The 13,925-nt window shown below is 38.9% G+C and overlaps 2 protein-coding genes across 2 annotated transcripts in view; both read left to right on the top strand.

Annotated features, from left to right (window-relative positions):
• The first annotated feature begins 225 nt into the window (after positions 1–225).
• Positions 226–2,691, top strand: rpl22 (ribosomal protein L22). Its single transcript, XM_033966227.2, has 4 exons — positions 226–350; positions 722–835; positions 1,138–1,262; positions 2,506–2,691. The coding sequence occupies exons 1-4, from the start codon at positions 303–305 to the stop codon at positions 2,645–2,647; spliced, it is 429 nt and encodes a 142-aa protein (XP_033822118.1). The 5' UTR covers positions 226–302; the 3' UTR covers positions 2,648–2,691.
• An 816-nt stretch (positions 2,692–3,507) lies between these two features.
• chd5 (chromodomain helicase DNA binding protein 5) overlaps positions 3,508–13,925 on the top strand; it is a 35,335-nt gene continuing 24,917 nt past the window's right edge. The window contains exons 1-4 of the mRNA XM_033966526.2: positions 3,508–3,742; positions 7,395–7,546; positions 12,976–13,191; positions 13,687–13,805. Of these exons, the coding sequence (XP_033822417.1) occupies positions 3,676–3,742; positions 7,395–7,546; positions 12,976–13,191; positions 13,687–13,805 (554 nt within the window). The 5' untranslated portion in view covers positions 3,508–3,675. The remainder of the gene's footprint in view (positions 3,743–7,394; positions 7,547–12,975; positions 13,192–13,686; positions 13,806–13,925) is intronic.

Below are 13,925 nucleotides of genomic sequence, written 5' to 3'. Positions count from 1 at the left end.
CCACTAGTGTTGCCAAAGTGCAAAGGGGAAATTTCATTTAAAGTAGGCTACTAAGTAACATAAAACTTGTATTGAGGGCTGTATATAGCACAAACAGACATATTCAGCTTGTGATGTAAATAGATGGAGAGAGGTCACCATAGTCCCCTACTTCTACTAAATTCAAAATATGATGCCCTTTTTTGTGGACAACGTTATATAGTGGAACAAATAAAACAGAATTTAATACAGAATTTGAAGTTAATCGAGCGCAGAGAAATGGATGAGTTCGATGCTCGCGGCGGTCTATATACTTTCTGCGCATGCGCGCCTCTTCCTTTTTGCTGAACGTGTCAGCCATGGCTCCGACAGTAAGTGGGCAAACTAGTCGATTAAGCATATTTATCGTATTTATTTGGTCTATTTTCACTTATAAGAATACAGTTACCATTTCGGAGAATCAATGGAAAGGCTAATAAATGGTTTTAAGTCAAAATATAAGGATTGTTTACGGTGACAGTTGAAACCACGTTGGGCTAACAGCACAAGCTAAGGCTACCGGGGCTACCCCCGCGGAGAAGACATGTCTCATCTTATCCACCTGTAAAATAGGAAATGATTTGACGTGTTTTCAGCGTACATTGTTTAGGTGTTTAGATGTCCATGAATGATAAATACACATCAGTTTTATATAATGAATGTACCTGCGATGTTACCTTAATATGTTCGTCCTGGTGTCCAGCTGAAGAAGCCGGTCGTGCGAAAGCAGGGTGGAAAGAAGAAGAAGCAACTCCTGAAGTTCACCCTGGACTGCACCCATCCTGTTGAAGATGGCATTATGGACGCTGCCAACTTTGTATGTATTTAATTTTGAAAGAATACACCATAAAACATATATTATACTTAGTAAATGTAAACCAAAACATGAAGTTATGCTTTTCGTTTACACAAAATAATTATCTTGGATGGGTGGGTCTTGTTTCAGTTATGAAGCATGATGATGCACTGTTTAATATCTGTCATTGATTGGCAGTTGCAGTGTTTTCAGTAGTGTGATTATAAAAGTAACTGCAGAAGAAAATTTCAACCTCGGGGCATATGTTTATTTCTATTTTTTCTGGACTATTGCATGATTTCCTTTGCCTTATGTGTCCACAGGAGCAATTCCTGCAGGAGAGAATTAAAGTGAATGGAAAAGCTGGAAACCTGGGAGGTGGAGTGGTGTCCATCGAGAGAAGCAAGAGCAAGATTGCTGTGAACTCTGAGGTCCCCTTCTCTAAAAGGTATACCAAGTGATATAAATTGTATGCGATTGAGAACAATGCATTTTTTAAAGCTGTGAAGGGATTGTCAAGAGACTGGTGTCTTTGAGCAGTGTCAGTTATGTATAAGCTTACAGGAGATGCATGTCAACTCTAAACATGCATTTTAATTCTTGGTCCCCATGGAAGTATAATGTGGTTGTACCACATTCCCGCACTTTAATTGACATGGCAAGAGCTTTCTAATCAGCAATAGTTTGAGATTGGTTAATGCACATTAACCAGCTGGTTTCATTTGAAAACTTAAGCTGCTTGGGCATGACTGGCAACTTATCTGTCAATGTTGTCCAAAAAAATTAATAACCCAGATACAAATTGATACTAAAGTTAGTTGAAACGAGACATTTATTAGAACACGGATCAGGTAAAAAAAATGTGGCTGAAAATTGGACCTTTCCTAAAGGTTTTTAAATCAATTCTATCAAAACTAGTATAAGACTGTATGGTAATATTAAAGAAAGGGCTTACATTCTATTATCTTTAAGCATTCTTGTCATTGTATCAAATATTGAGCAGTATCCTAGGTATCAAAGTTCAAGTCAATCTTCTGAAGACCACAGTAATCATTTATGTTGATGGGGAAAACTATTGTTTATTTAAGGATCCCTTAATCTCTAAAAATGCAAAGGCTACTCTTAAAGGGCTCCACACTCCACAAGTATAAAAGCCTTAAATACTGTTCATTCGTTGATATATAAAGCACATTTAACAATCAGTACATGGCCCAGCAGCTTCTAGTTCAATCAGGAAATGGGCAAAGGACACACTAATGAATTACAGTGCTTGGTTTGCAGGAACAGTTTGCCATTATTTCATTTTCAAGATTTATTTTAAAAGCAGCATCATTTTTGTATTAGCATTATTTCTGGGTTCAGCATATTTCAGTGAAAAACCTTGCTATTTCGTATTTTGCAACCACTGTTATTTCACTAAACATGGCACATTCATACCTGGTTCTATTTACTACCATGCTCTACCACATGCATAGAAAAAAAATGTATGCAGGTCTAGCCTCAAAAGTGGAAATTTAGGAGTATTTTCGCTATCCACTTGAGATAAGTCTAGTGACAGTAACAATACAGGTATATTTTCTGAACTGCCAGCAGAGGGTGACACTTGATCGGAGTATTTGCAGTGACCAAAAGCATTGTCTGTAAATAGGAAAGTCTTGCACAAATTTATTACTGGATATTTTTGTTTTTAGGTACTTGAAATACCTGACAAAGAAGTACCTGAAAAAGAATAATCTCAGAGACTGGTTGCGTGTTGTGGCCAATACCAAGGAGAGCTATGAGCTGCGCTACTTCCAAATCAACCAAGATGAAGAAGAGGAGGACGAGGATTAAACCTGGCACCACTTTTAATAAAATGTCTCTGGGGAAAAAGATAATGTGTCAGTTGTAATGTTTTGTCCTACAAAAAAATAATCAACAGACCTACATGTGTAATAAATTCTCATAAATGAAATTGTTAGACATGTATTGTCTGAGTGAAAAGTCTTGAGTCTGAGGATTTGGATCCTCAGCCTACTAGCTGAGCAAGCATCCCATCTGATCTTTAGTATTTATCGAGATGGGTAGAAAACTAAATGACATAAATGTTAACTGTTCTGTCAATTGCTTGTAATTGTATTAACTATAGAGTTCCCATACATTAGCTTTTATTTATATAGAGGAACCAGTCTCATGGATGTGTTGATATAAAGGGCATTTGGGTGAAGTAGGCCTTTTGCAGGATGCCCTTTGATACATATGTGGTAACCTAGACAACAGTCACACCACTGTTAAAATTCTCTCTGCAGCCTCCATTTAGCTATAACTTGTACTTCATGTTCTAATCATTACATTAAATACTGAAAATGAATTTCGTAGCGTGATCCCAGATACCTGGACCAATAAGTCAATTGGTTTGTTGTGCGTTTTAGTGGTGGCAAAGCAAAGTTTTTGTCCGTGCTCTCCTGTGTTTGAAAAGCGAAAGTGCTGGCGACAGGCGCTGGACTCCTACCCCTGTCTGCGGCACGTAGCCTGTACCCCACGCATTTACTCCTGCAACACAACTAGTCAAAGTGATAACTAGAAGAGCGCGCGACTAACTAGTTGTGGTTGAAATTATGGGATGTATCGTCATGGCAACAGACCAGACGTCACAATCTGGGCATGTGTGTTCCATTTTTGTCTTTCTTATTTTTCAGACTGGAGGACCTGGATAGAGATCAGATGAAAAAAATAGAAATTATATATTTGTTTTTAAGAAATTCCCTGAAATAAAAAGCGCAACGCATTTTATTTTTGGATGAAGAAAGACGCAGAGCTGCGGCGTCTGGAGGGTTAACTTTTCTCAGCCTAAAAGGGTTTTGGGGGGCTATGAGATAAAGATGCCGGGGTCGCTGAGTAATGAAGACGAGGGACCGGACGACATGGATTTTGAAGACGATATGCCAGGTGAGGGAAGCGAGGGGGAGGCGGGGTGTCCTTCACATTATTTTGCGCCGCTACGCCTTGAATGCAGGGAAAAGGGCTTGTCCTGCGTTCTGGAGACCACAGACGGGGGGAGAAGGAGGAGGGTGGGGGTACAAAAAGCACAGTCATACTATAATAAGGTGTTTTTGCTAACCTGCTTTACTGGTTTGTGCAGCTTTAGTTTAACAAGGAACTGTCGCTGCCTCTGCTAGTTTTGGGGCAGCGAAGAAACCCTTGCTGCATGGCTTAGTTTTCTATTCACAGAAAGCTTAATTGTGGCTTCATTGTTATTATTCAAGTATAAAAATGAGTTTGTTATAGACAGCGGGGTATTTCGAACATATTCACACCATGTCTTTGCGGTGGTACAGTGCGTGTCGCCATTCTTATCCTTGTCTTGATTTCCCGGCACAGTTACAGCATCTTTGGTCACGTTGTGATGGTGTTGCGATCAACTTGGCCGCAGAGGTGTGGAAGCCACGTGTTAGGCTACTCTTTATAATCAGCATTGATCCACAGTGTAAACTGCCTGGCTTTAGTTTGGCACAGTATTTAGCATCCCTCCAAAGTAACCTACTTTCTCGGTGGTTAAGCGTTGGGTTAAATTAATGTCAGCCATTAGGAGACTAACGAATCAATATTTCTAATCCGGGATCTACAGGAAGCCTTCATATACGCCACAATAACCTGTTCAGTTGGCCCGACAACTCTATTATCAGGCTGGAGGAAACCCATGTATCCCTAATAGCCCATAGATAAATTAATAATTCACCTAATGAAAATTGTTGGACACGTAGGCTACATAAAATGAACAAATGTGGCTGAAAAGATTTGAAAACACTGGAAAAAGGATATCACCCCAGAGGGAAATTAATAATTAATTCTCCAATAAGAATAAAAATGTAGCTAAATCCACAATCTTATTTCTTTTTGGAAAGTTATTTTAACTTCTCAATTCAATCACAGTTGAACTCTGAAAAATGTTATTTATTTAGGTTTATTTTTCTTTGAAAAACAGAGAAAACAATGCCCCTGGCAGTAACAAGGGCAGATCTGATCATATATGTGCCATGAATACTAATAGGCCTATTGCACTCAGTAGCTGTATCTTCCATTTTATACTTGCATTTTCCAACATAATGAATAACCTTTAATACTTACATATAGCCTAATACAATAGAAAAAGGTTTAAGAATTAGTTTAGTAAATGCTTCATGCGGTGTCACTTCCTGCAACAACCTAATTAAGCTGAACCTAATTAAGCTGTTGTCATTGTGAGTCAACTCTGTGACCTCTGCTGAATGCATCAGACTGACAGATAAGGTCACACATTCCCTCTTAAAACACTTCATGATGAAATATCCCCCAATGGACTCATCAGGAAGCTTTGATTGGCTTTGACATATTAAGTGTCCCAATTCCTTTTGTTTCACTACACTGCCACAAACTCTACTTTAATTGTTTGGTTCTATCTCAAAATTAAAAGAGCATCTTGGACTTTTTGTTACTTCAGTGTTGTCCCCAACTGGGTAAAGGTCTATTTTTGGATTCCTCTCTGTGAAAGTTGACACCATTTTTTATGTGTGCACATTGGCAATGCATTAAAGCTGCAATGGTGTACTTGCAGATGGGGACTGCAGTGGTTTCACACCCTCTTTCAATCATCTTGGCTCTATACTCTTTGTAATAGATACATGTATGGATGACTGCTTTGAAGATTAAATTTCCAAATGAATGACAATATATTTCTATAACGCCACTCAGGTCTTAAACTACACACTTAATCAATAAAGAGAAAAAAAAATACCATGGTGCAGTCTGTTTTACTGCTATACTGTCCTTGGCAACATAAAATGGGTTTTCTACTTAGAGCCTGCAATGTTTTCATAAAAAATTTTCAAAGCCTGTGAACTTGTTCCTTTTTGACCAGGGTCACAATCAAGCATTTTTTTTATACAGGTTGCACATAATCAAAGAAGTATGAATACAATTTGACACAATACATGTTTATTACATTTCTTGGTAAATTCACTTCAAGAATTTATAGATTTATAGAATGTGTCTTGAATAACTATAATGCAGTTCCTAGTTTGTATTCTGTTCATATTCCTTTGTTGTTTGATTTCAGTCAGTATGACAGTTCCTTATTGCTTTACTCCAAGGTAGATTTACTTAAAGATTCATGATTAATCTGTTCACACACATGCGGTAGTAACTAAATTTGTCCAATCCCATGAGCATTAACATATGAATTCCCAAACAAATGTATGAATCCCATGCCTTTCAGAACATCTGCTAACTGCAACAACTCTATAGTGTTTTTCATGTATTGTGATTAATCTTGTAGTTCGACCATGTACTCTAGCGAGGACAGCTCCGATTAAACAGGTTATTTTAGGGGACAAAAAGCTCAATCATAATCATGATGGATGGGACAAGGTCTCTGCCAAAAGATTGTGCACTCGTGAGGAAAACTTGTGATTTTTTTTTTATATTTGTTTTTCCATTTGGTTTGGACAAAAAAGGTTTTTCTGGCTATACTATACTTATACTTCTTGAGATGCTGTAGTTCCAAAATACAGTGCTACAGTGACAGAAAAAAATATTTAATAAAGTTAAAAAAAAAAAAAAAAGATAAATTATGTCAAAATCTTGATCTTGTCTTGTCTCAGACCCAATCTCATGTCTTGTTGAAATTGTGTCTCATCCCATGCCTAATAATCATTTTCCTCATCAGTTAAAGTTGAGTAGAGAGAAATTGTACTAGAGAGCTGCTGGATTTCCTCATGTACAGTCCTGTGTGTTTGAGGGGGATACCTCCTGCTAGCTGTGCTAAATAGAGGATAAGTGGCTGGTGACTTTGTGTCTACCACTGAGGAATCCCTCTCACTCTGATGGCCCAGGGGAGTGGCACACTGCAGGCTAAAGAGCTGATTGACTCTGATGTACATGCACCACATTAAAGCACCGGTCTGCCTATGAAGCCCAGATCAAAATAATGTACATAAACAACTTTATTCCTCTCACCATTTCCTCTTTCTGGTGATCCTTCTATATACCTCTGTTACCTCGCCTGACTCCTCTGTGACCCTATAAAGTGTCTTCAGCAGTCACACGCTTGCACACAGTGAGACAGAGCCGAGGCAAGTGGCAGCACGTCCTTTTGGTCCCAGCACGCATTAAAGGCAACAGATACCTTCAGTAAACCTGAGCTGCACTGAGGAGAGCCCATCTGCAGCAAGGCCTAGTCAGCTTCTACCTGTGTTGGATTTGTGAAGGTGATAATACCATTCCTCTGTGAATCTGATGAGAGAGCATTTTATTAGAATGACCCTCATTACATTTTCCTACAACATAATTTAGTTTCAGTGTATTTTACTTTGTATGTGTTTGCCATGTATCTACTGTGCATAATGAGGAAGCACCATATCTGATGTGGTTTGTAAAATGTGGTACGAGTCACTGTCAAGTCTAAACTGAAGAATGGAGGAACATTTGTCTAAAAAAATTGTCAATCTATATCAAATCTCAATTTAATTTGCACTGTTAGTTTTGATAAAATAATAGAAATGAAAGACTTCATATATTCAACTGCTCTTAACAAAGTCTTTTTTATCATATGTTTTTTGTCCAGATGAGGACGACGAGGCACGACGCAACATTGTCCCTCTCACTCCCCTCACCAGCTTCTTCTCTGATGATGATTCCCTCAAACAACAGAAGCCCAAGAAGACCAAAAAGATGAAAGAGGGCAAAACGCCTAAGGTTAAAAAGAGAAAGAAGGAGGTACGGTAGTACTTCACACACTGACCCACTCACAACAGCTTGGCTCTCACATGTGCTGTGAGCCACAGTCTTTATTTTGCCATTTTGTTAATTGTGCAGAGGGAGGAAAGACCAATTTTGGCTGTAATCTTGCAGTGCTACACTTGCAGTTCAAATGCAGAGTTCAAATTTCTATTTTTAATTAGGGTCAGTTATTTTGTTTTAAAACACATTAGATAGATTTGATTTGGTTGTGGACAAGTACTGAATAATTACTGGTTGGCTTTAAAGGTGGACTATGTAACCTTTTTTGTGGAGGATACACCACCTACTTGTCTGATATGTCTGGTATGTTCCACAGTATGATGTTGAACTTATTCATCCCCATGGAAACAAGCACGTTCCATCAAAGAACGTAGTTCACTTTTAAAGCTCATTGCCGTCTACTAAGGACAATACCTTGAAAGCCAAACCTTTTCCTGAAGTGATAGGTTTAGAAATCACAGATCACTGACAGCCTGTGGTCCATCTCAGGGTAAAGCAGGCTGGCAGTGTCCCGGTCATTGACACTGTAACTATGGACACGAGGGCCAGTTTAGACTACAAGTGTGCCTGTGGAGCTGATGGTGGAGGTGGCAGGTCAGTTACAGGTTTGTGCCAGGCTGTAACTGTGAGGTCTGGCAGAAAGAAACATTTGAATATTCACAGGCTTTTAGTCTCTGACATTGATAACAACTTTGACATTAGACTTGCCAACAGCATTAGCACTGCATTAAGTAGATCTTAAGGAACTCAATAAAATACTTATGAGTGAAATGCTTTGTCTCCTGTAAGTATTAAAAGTAAACATTTTGTGTGAATGGGTATTGTTATTGTGTCAGTCATCCATCACTTTTCTAGGCTGATTGGTGGTAATATATACTACTCAGTTTGGCTGCCTATCTGTGGCTCCACAGACTACACAGACAACCAATCATACAATATAATTGTGTGTAATCAAAATCAGAAGTGATTTTCAGTTTTCTCATAGAAGTCAAATTTGTAACTGTATGCCTTCAGGGACTGTGTTTATATATATATGTTTATATATATATATATAACATTGTACCTTGTTTTGTGCCAGAGCGGTCCATATATATATATATATATATATATATATATATATATATATATATATATATATATATATATATATATATATATATATATATATATATATATATATATATATATATATATATATATATATATATATGGACCGCTCTGGCACAAAACAAGGTACAATGATTTAATCTTGAAAATTACATTTCGATTATTTTTTATTATCATAATGGTACTGGAATTGGTATTGAGTATTAAATGTATTCCTTAGTATTGAATTTGAGGTTGATATTTTACTATTGAGACACTAATGCCATAAGCTTTTCCTGCTGTGCTCCTCACCATTTCTTCAGACTTTAGATCATAACTCATTGTGTCTCAAATATATTTGTGAGTTGTTATATAGAAACTTTAAAGCCTTTTCCATTTATCCACACTATGTGCTTGCTGACCTGTCCCCTGAGTATTTCTGCTGCCTGCGTTAAGGGCTCAGACATGGCCAAGATGTTCCCCTCTGTTGGCTGGAGAGGGGAGCTTGGCTGGCCCTTTAGCTGCTGGTGGTAAACACTGAGCTGTGGGTCTCACTGCGGGGCTAATGACGGGGGACTCCCTCTGACACGCTCCACTCTCTCACTCACTTCACAAGCTGCTCGCTCCTCTCTGCCCTCGCACGCCTCACCTGACTTATCCCTGACTGCGACACACAAGGCTGCTCATTCTGCCCACTCCTGCCTCTTTTGTTTTGGCTCGGTGTTCCACTTTTATTAGAGGGTTTTCCAGTCCCTCTGTCAACAATAAACTCCCCAGTGGTGTTTGTCAAGCCCCAGGCAGAGGTCAATTGGGGTCTGAGTTGGACACTTGTGCGTTTGTGTTCAAGTTGGAGAACAGACAGAAGGACAGTGCGAAGTTGTTCCTAAAGATATATTATATTTGAAGATGCCTCTTAACCCTACACTACTCAATAGTTTATTTTCTTCTCATTAAAGCAAAATGTCTTACTTAAAACATGGCAAAAATGTATTAAATCGCATAATGAACTAAATATTGTACAGTATGTTCTGAAATGTACTGCCCTGCCCCTGCTTGTCTCCATCGACATGTTGTTGCTTTGCAAGAAATGTTCCACAGTGTATCATTAGAATGATCTATACCAGACATGGGCCACACACGGCCCTTTAGGCTTATTAATATGGCCAGCTGAACATGACCTTGTTCAAAGTTTTTCTGCTGTGTTTATTTAACTGAAATGTAATAAATTTATTATTAATTTAATTAATGCATTTGGAAAACCATTTCTACAATGAGCCTTGCATATTCATGCTTTGCTACATGTTATAGGCCAAATCTCTAATGTAATATATACATATATATATATCCAAGCCCCTCTGTCAAATTTTAGAACCCGTTGTGGCCCGTGTGTCAAACAGTTTGCCCATCCCTGATCTATACACTTTGAAATTTGGGTGTTCAGAGATGAGGCAAAAAGAAGTTTGTGCTCACACAGAGGAAAAGTTAGCCAGTTTGAGGATGTTTGGAAGTTTGCGTTTTGTCTGTATGTACACTTTTAGAAAAAAATTCACACAAAGTTTTATAAATGGGACCCCAGATCTGTAGAGGATAGAGCACGCTCACATAAAGTATGTTTTTTTTTTCCTAAGAGTAATGCACCTGCATTGAAGAAATGCAAGATGGAGTAAGTTTAATGCCATACTGTGGAAGATTGGAGGCGATGCATTTCCATAGAGACAAAGCTCCTCCATGGAGATAAGCAAGCGTACCTTCCACCAGAAAAGTTACCATAATACCTACCTACAAAATAAAGTGTATCTACAGTGCCAACACAATGCGGTGGTTATTTGTGAAAGGAACTTTGTCTCAAGAGATATTATTAGTATTTATTATTGTGGTAGTTATGAGCTTATGCTATTGTTGACATGTTTTTGTAAAATTACATTGTAAAGGTTTTTTGGAACACAAACACAATGTAACATATTGCGTCAAGTCCCCATGGCATTACATCAGTCATTTATTATTTATCTGCTGATGCTCATCTACACCACAACATCCATGCTCCTCGTTATACTTTTCATGTGCCTTTGTCTGTTTGATCGACTTTAAAAAAATCTAGTTCCAGTTTTATATGTGGTCCATGTGTCGACAAAGAGATGGATGCTCTATGCCAGGGCTGTTGTTTTGGGACAGTTTTCACATTCAAAGCTCATTTGATATTTTCAGTGGCTTCGTAATTTCCCCAAGGCAGCACCATTATGGGAAAGCATCTAATTTGATTACATTATCAGCACTTATCTCATTTTCCTGCTCTTGAAAGTAGACAGAGAGTCTTTGTTGTTTCTTGTTTTGTGTTCTGTGTTGTGTTTGCTTTATTGGACCTGGGCCATGCACTGTTTGCCTAGTTGTCTTTACGTCAATAGTGAGTATGCTTTCATGCTTATTGCTCTCCACCATCTCTATTCCCAATACCCATCCCCCATCACAATCTTCAATTCTTTTTTTTTTAGTCTCTCTCTGTCTCTCTCGCGCTCTCTCTCTCTCTCTCTCTCCCTCCTTCTCTCATCCCGCTCTCTCTCCCTCTCTCATCCCTCTCTCCCTCTCTCTCTCTGTTGCCATCCTTATGCATAAATGAGATTTGTCTAGACGGGTGTGCTGCTTGGGCAACCATAGCCCTTTTCTGCATAACCAGATCGTTATGTAAACGTCTCTGATTGGATGGCGCGGTTCCATTGGCTGCCACTGCTGCTGCTATACACTGTGCGGATGAAAAAAAAAAAAAAAAAAAGAAGATAGGTTGATAGAAGACATGAGCGCTAGAAAGAAAGGCGACCCTGTTAGTAGAGTGAGAGAATAACATAAGAGTGAGAGATTAAAAAAAGTGATAGAAAAGGAAGTTGTGCTAAGGGGTGAGAGGAGGAGGGTGAGGAACAAGAAAGAAAAGTAGGAATAGAGAGAGACAGAGAGAGAGAGAGAAAGAGCCAGACACTGCTCAAATTCGGTTTCCATGGTAACACAGGCTGGCTGCTGCTGAGGTTGGCTTGTGCTGCAGCAATGTGAGCCTTTCACCAGCGCTGCACTCCCTCTCTGATCCACACATACAAGCAACAGGCTTCGAGTACTTATTCAATCTGTAATTACATACTGAACACAGGCAGTTAGGGGCATACAACACAGATGTATAAAATCAGAAGATATACATGCTGGCATTCACATGTCAGGACAGAATGGCATACAGAGATTAAATTTAAGATTTAAATTACAGTTTTATATGACACAATAGAATCTTCCGCATTAGCATATCGATCTATTTGTTTTGGAGTGATCATAGCAAACAGTTTTATTGTTCCATGCCTTAACAAATGCACAATCCTGAAACCAGTAAATCTAGTTATTTAAACAACCCCTGCTAAATTGTTTATGTATATGCAACTTAATTAAACAGCATTGTTCAGGACTTTGGTTATATTTGAATATTAATAATTCCATCCATCCATCCATTTTCTTCCGCTTATCCGGGGCCGGGTCGCGGGGGCAGGAGTCTAAGCAGGGACTCCCAGACTTCCCTCACCCCGGACACGTCCTCCAGCTCCTCCGGTGGGACCCCAAGGCGTTCCCAGGCCAGCCGAGAGACATAGTCCCTCCAGCGTGTCCTGGATCTTCCCCGGGGCCTCCTCCCGGTGGGGAGGATTAATAATTCATTTTTGCTTAATACATATCCCATAATGATTAAATAATTTTATCGAAAGCGATGCAAATAATCTGTCTGTGATGCAGGCTGGATGCCATTTGTGTAAATGAAAATGAATGGCTTATTGGTTTGGTTTAATACAAAATTATTAAATAAATATAACACGTGAAGGCAGGTATTGATTATTTAACATTGAGTCCAACACAAGAAACCATCAAGCATGCTGCTGTGGTCATTAAGGTGTCTGCTCCACTGCCTCATACAGCTGTGAACCACAACCTTGTTCTTAATCTTTAAATTCTCATAACCCTAACTCTAACCCTAAAAATAAATCACTCAAAACTTAATTATCAAATGGTAGCATAGTGACTGAGGCACAAAAATAGTTCTGGGTTTGATTCAGGGTTGTTTGTCCCATTTAGGAAAATTTGTCTTCTGCATTTTACTCGTTTAACTGCTGCAGGGGGAACCTATCAGGAGCAGTGGGTGCCCTCAATGCTGTGCCCTGGGACCCTCCTCCAGATCTTGAAATAGCTTTATGGTCGTTTAACAGAACTTACCTAAACTTAGCCCTCCCACTGAAGACATGCCACAGAAATATTAGCCTTTTTTTCATTCTTCATAAAATGTTCTGCATTCTCTTTTGCAGACAGGCTTGCTTCCAAGAGTGGACAGTGACTTGGAGGAGCCCTCTGAGGTGGAGGAGGACAGAGGACGTCCTGAAGTGGGCTATGAGAGTGAGAACAGTATGTATGAGGGCAAAAAGAAGAAAAAAAAACCCAGGGAGAAGAAGGAGAAGAAGCCCCGAAAGAAGAAGAGAGATGATGAGGAGGATGATGATGACGATGATGATGGAACGACAAAGGTATGTGTAGAGCTAGTCATTACGGAACTAATGATTGTATTAGTAGTTGACCAGTCAACAATTCATTTTTCTATCAGTTTTCGTGTCGAATGATTGATTCTATTTCTTTGTGCTTTCGACTTTTTAAAGACATTATAAAACATATCAAGATTGAAATATGGTGACCAATGTAAAGTGCAGGTATTACTGATGCAATAACGCCACTTTTTTATTACAAATGTATGTGTTTTAGAGTCTAGTCTAGGTAATGCTTATGATTATCAAAATCTGACTACTGGTACCTAGTTTTTATAGTCGACCAGTTAAACTTAGTACATTAATCGACTAATGAGGTAGGTAGATGAGGTGGTCAATGATATTCTGTTGGTGGGGCAATAATAGTGTGGTGGTTGTGAAGATTTGTGCTTGTTTTAAGAATTTTATTATTTTATTATAATGGATATTCAATTGGTAGTGTTGTTTAGTTAAATACTACATTCGTTTGCATATTCCTAGGAGCCCAAATCCTCCAGTCAGCTGATGCAGGAGTGGGGTCTTGAAGACGTCCAGTATGGCTTCACTGAAGACGATTACAAAACCATAACTAACTACAAGGCATTCAGCCAGTTCCTCAGGCAAGTGTCTGACTGAGTTGGAATGATTATGTCATGTTAAACAGCTTTGTGCCGTGGCTTGTCAGTGAGCAGCCTCCAACAGAAACAGCGAGACAGAGAGTGGTGTGAGCAGCAAACACA

Source organism: Periophthalmus magnuspinnatus, chromosome 5, assembly GCF_009829125.3.
Source record: "Periophthalmus magnuspinnatus isolate fPerMag1 chromosome 5, fPerMag1.2.pri, whole genome shotgun sequence".
NCBI classification, from domain to species: Eukaryota; Metazoa; Chordata; class Actinopteri; order Gobiiformes; family Gobiidae; genus Periophthalmus; species Periophthalmus magnuspinnatus.
This window is presented reverse-complemented; position numbering and strand designations above follow the sequence as displayed.